Raw genomic sequence first — 2,878 nt, forward strand, 5'->3', positions numbered from 1 at the left:
CCTCTGCGATTGAAAAATCTTGTTTTTTCATATCGCGATATTATCGCAAATGCAATTAATCGTTCAGCCCTAGCGTGTATGTGTCTGATAAACAGTTAATGTCTGATACAAGTTTCAGAACTCAGAACCGCGTTTTCAGCGGGGAGACACCTCTGATTGGCCATTGTCTTCAAGAAACCAATAGATATGTCTGTGATTGGCTAATTTGCTCAATGCTGCACAAACATGTTGTAAATAGAAACCTTTGGTGCTCCACAGAACGCAAACACAAATAGCAACTGGAGTGTTTGCCAAGTCTGTTTCATCCATGAAGCTATTATTAAACCTTCAACTGGGGGTGCTCTTGCTTTCATTTGAGAGTGCTTAGAGGGTAGAACTGGGCCTGAATTACCAGTTTGTGTGTGCTATGTGCCAACATTTAAGTCATTCTTCTCACTGGTCAAAAAACGATAGGATGATCAGCTGAGTGGCGAGTTGCGCCACCTCGTGTCCAGGTATGAAATGCATTTTTAGTCATTGCCACTTATTGTGCAGGCCTGAATTAGCTGAAGGCGATCATTCGTTACTGATTTGCTTGACTTTTTCGAATCATTCTCGGTTTAAAAAACCCTTAAAAGTCTAGTCTTAAGACACTTTTTGACTTTTTTTTTTTTTTTTGCATTTTATAATATATAAAATGCTGTATATATTATATTGTAAAAGGTCAATAGTATCTTAATTTAGATAAATGCTGTAAAAACAAGTACTTTTTGTCGATATTTTACTGGATGCCTCTAGTGTTATGCACATTTCTTTTTCCCTTTATTGTTCACCGTGTCATGTTTGTCCTTACTTTTTTTAGGTGGAATTGGCTGTACAGGAGAAAGAGCGATATCTGAATATCACCAGGTGGTTTGATCATATCCAGCACTATCCAGGCGTACGACACCATTTACCTCCTGTGGTGGTTTTGAGGAACAGAGTTTACCCAAGTGGTCACTACTGAAAGCCTTGATAACTAGTTGTGATTGTCAAATAATCCTGAATTTATGGTCACAATATGCGTCACAACCCTAATGTTAACCCAAACAGTCAGAATACGTAAAGCAGGTCTTGCCTTTTTTGTTTTGTTTTGTGTGAGCAAGTTCGTGTCCATTAGTAGTGCTATTTTTGTGTTTAGAATGAGTGTAGTTTGTGAAAGGTTTATTCAAATTATGTGGATTAGAGTACCTCAGAATCAACAATGAGAATAGTGGCTGTGTTTAAATAAAACTTTTGCTAATGAAAAGGCAGTTAATTTAAATAATAACCTGAATACAAAACAAGTAAATCTATTAATATCTCTTTCACATAAGGTAGTCACTAATTAAGATAACATTGATATCCCTCATTTCAAGCCACACATATCTTTCCTCATTTGGCATTTTCTTCTGCCGTTCGCCTCTTTCCTCTAGTCTTGGCGCTGGTGTGGGCAGTACTCTGAGGTTTGATAGGATGTTGTGTTCTTGCTCTGGGGCAGTGGGCAGACTACCAGCTGTAGCTGCACAGACAGCACTGGTGTGTTCTGATTTCCATGTGCTTTTCAATCCATCCACAACAAGTGTGTCATTTCCCCCAAAATCCCCTTCTTTGATAGCTGTGAATATTTTTCGACAGTTAAAGTATTCAACCGCTTAATCCACTTCTGTTATATAAATCACTGGCTGCGTCAAAGGTTTTCAATATTCAAAATATTTTTGAATCAGGCATTGTTGAAGATCTGTGCTTGTGTTTTCATGGCACAAAATTAAAGCATTTATATAAAGGGTTCAAGACAAAAAAGCTTTTCCAGTTCCAAGAGACTTGTTCCTGAGAACATAGCAGCTTTATTGATCATAAAAGATTGACTTAAAACATCTTTCGGGAAACCGAGTGCTTCATGCAAACGTACAACATGTGGCCAATCTGGTTTGGAGCTGCTCTGTCCGTAGCCTTTATGGTGGAAAATCCTCTTCTTATGAAAGGGAGATGTGTTTTTGCACATTTACTTATCTGCTGTGCATATGCTGACGAAAAGATCCCTCTGTTCTTTTTATTATACTTCCTTTCCTGTAAGCCTTCTTTATGAAATGTCTGCTGTTCTCAAGCTCAAGTTTGTGTTCTTTAATGTCAACAGAATGTTGTCCTGTGCCAATAAATGAAAAAGGGAAAACAGAACTATCAGTGTCCTTTTTGTATGAGTCCTCTTTCTGGATATATGACACATCCCATTTTTTGCAGAATTCGAAGAATTTCCATCTGACATTCAGTGTGTTCATAGAGGAACCGCAGCGGAACAAAGCAATGTGTGTTTGTGGGATAGCAAACTGAAGAAGCGACAGAAATATTGCAGTCATCAGAACAGGCCTTGTGACCAGATAATGGAGATATCCACAGTGGAGTCTCTGTCTGCCTGTTTATTTCTGTCTCTAGATTTAATTGGGCGGCTAATCTAAAAGAGGCTTCCCTCATCAAAATGAAATTTATCGCCTCTTTCACGTCCACAAAAGATGACCAAACCACATGTAGCAGATGTTCCTGAATGGAGGTCTTTAAGGAGATTTTAACTAAAGTTTTCCACATTTTTTAAACATCAGTTCAGGTGTCATGGGGTCACTATTGCTTTAGCTTGAAGTTGAGGAAAATGAAAGATGTTTTAAGTCACAAAAGATCCACAGCAGGAGGTATAGGACACTCCCAATTATTTTGGGCGTCTATATGCAGAGTTAGAGGCGACTTACTCTTCATGGGTGGGCACTGGATCTCACATGGCAGCATGCCACAAGGTCAACAAACCACCTATTGCTTTCCCAAAAGGCTGCAGGGACTTCAAGAAGAGCAAGGAGTAGCCACATTAGGTCCTCTAGGATATGCACTCTGA

General features: G+C 39.0%; 1 protein-coding gene across 1 annotated transcript in view; it reads left to right on the forward strand.

The window, feature by feature from the left end:
* The window catches only part of eef1e1 (eukaryotic translation elongation factor 1 epsilon 1), a 15,074-nt gene extending 12,899 nt beyond the window's left edge, over nt 1-2,175 (forward strand). Inside the window, exon 4 of the mRNA XM_016555141.1 lies at nt 842-2,175. Within this exon, the coding sequence (XP_016410627.1) occupies nt 842-985 (144 nt within the window). The 3' untranslated portion in view covers nt 986-2,175. The remainder of the gene's footprint in view (nt 1-841) is intronic.
* Nucleotides 2,176-2,878: the final 703 nt, after the last annotated feature.

This window comes from Sinocyclocheilus rhinocerous, unplaced genomic scaffold, assembly GCF_001515625.1.
Source record: "Sinocyclocheilus rhinocerous isolate Xijiao unplaced genomic scaffold, SAMN03320098_v1.1 scaffold286, whole genome shotgun sequence".
Classification (NCBI taxonomy): domain Eukaryota; kingdom Metazoa; phylum Chordata; class Actinopteri; order Cypriniformes; family Cyprinidae; genus Sinocyclocheilus; species Sinocyclocheilus rhinocerous.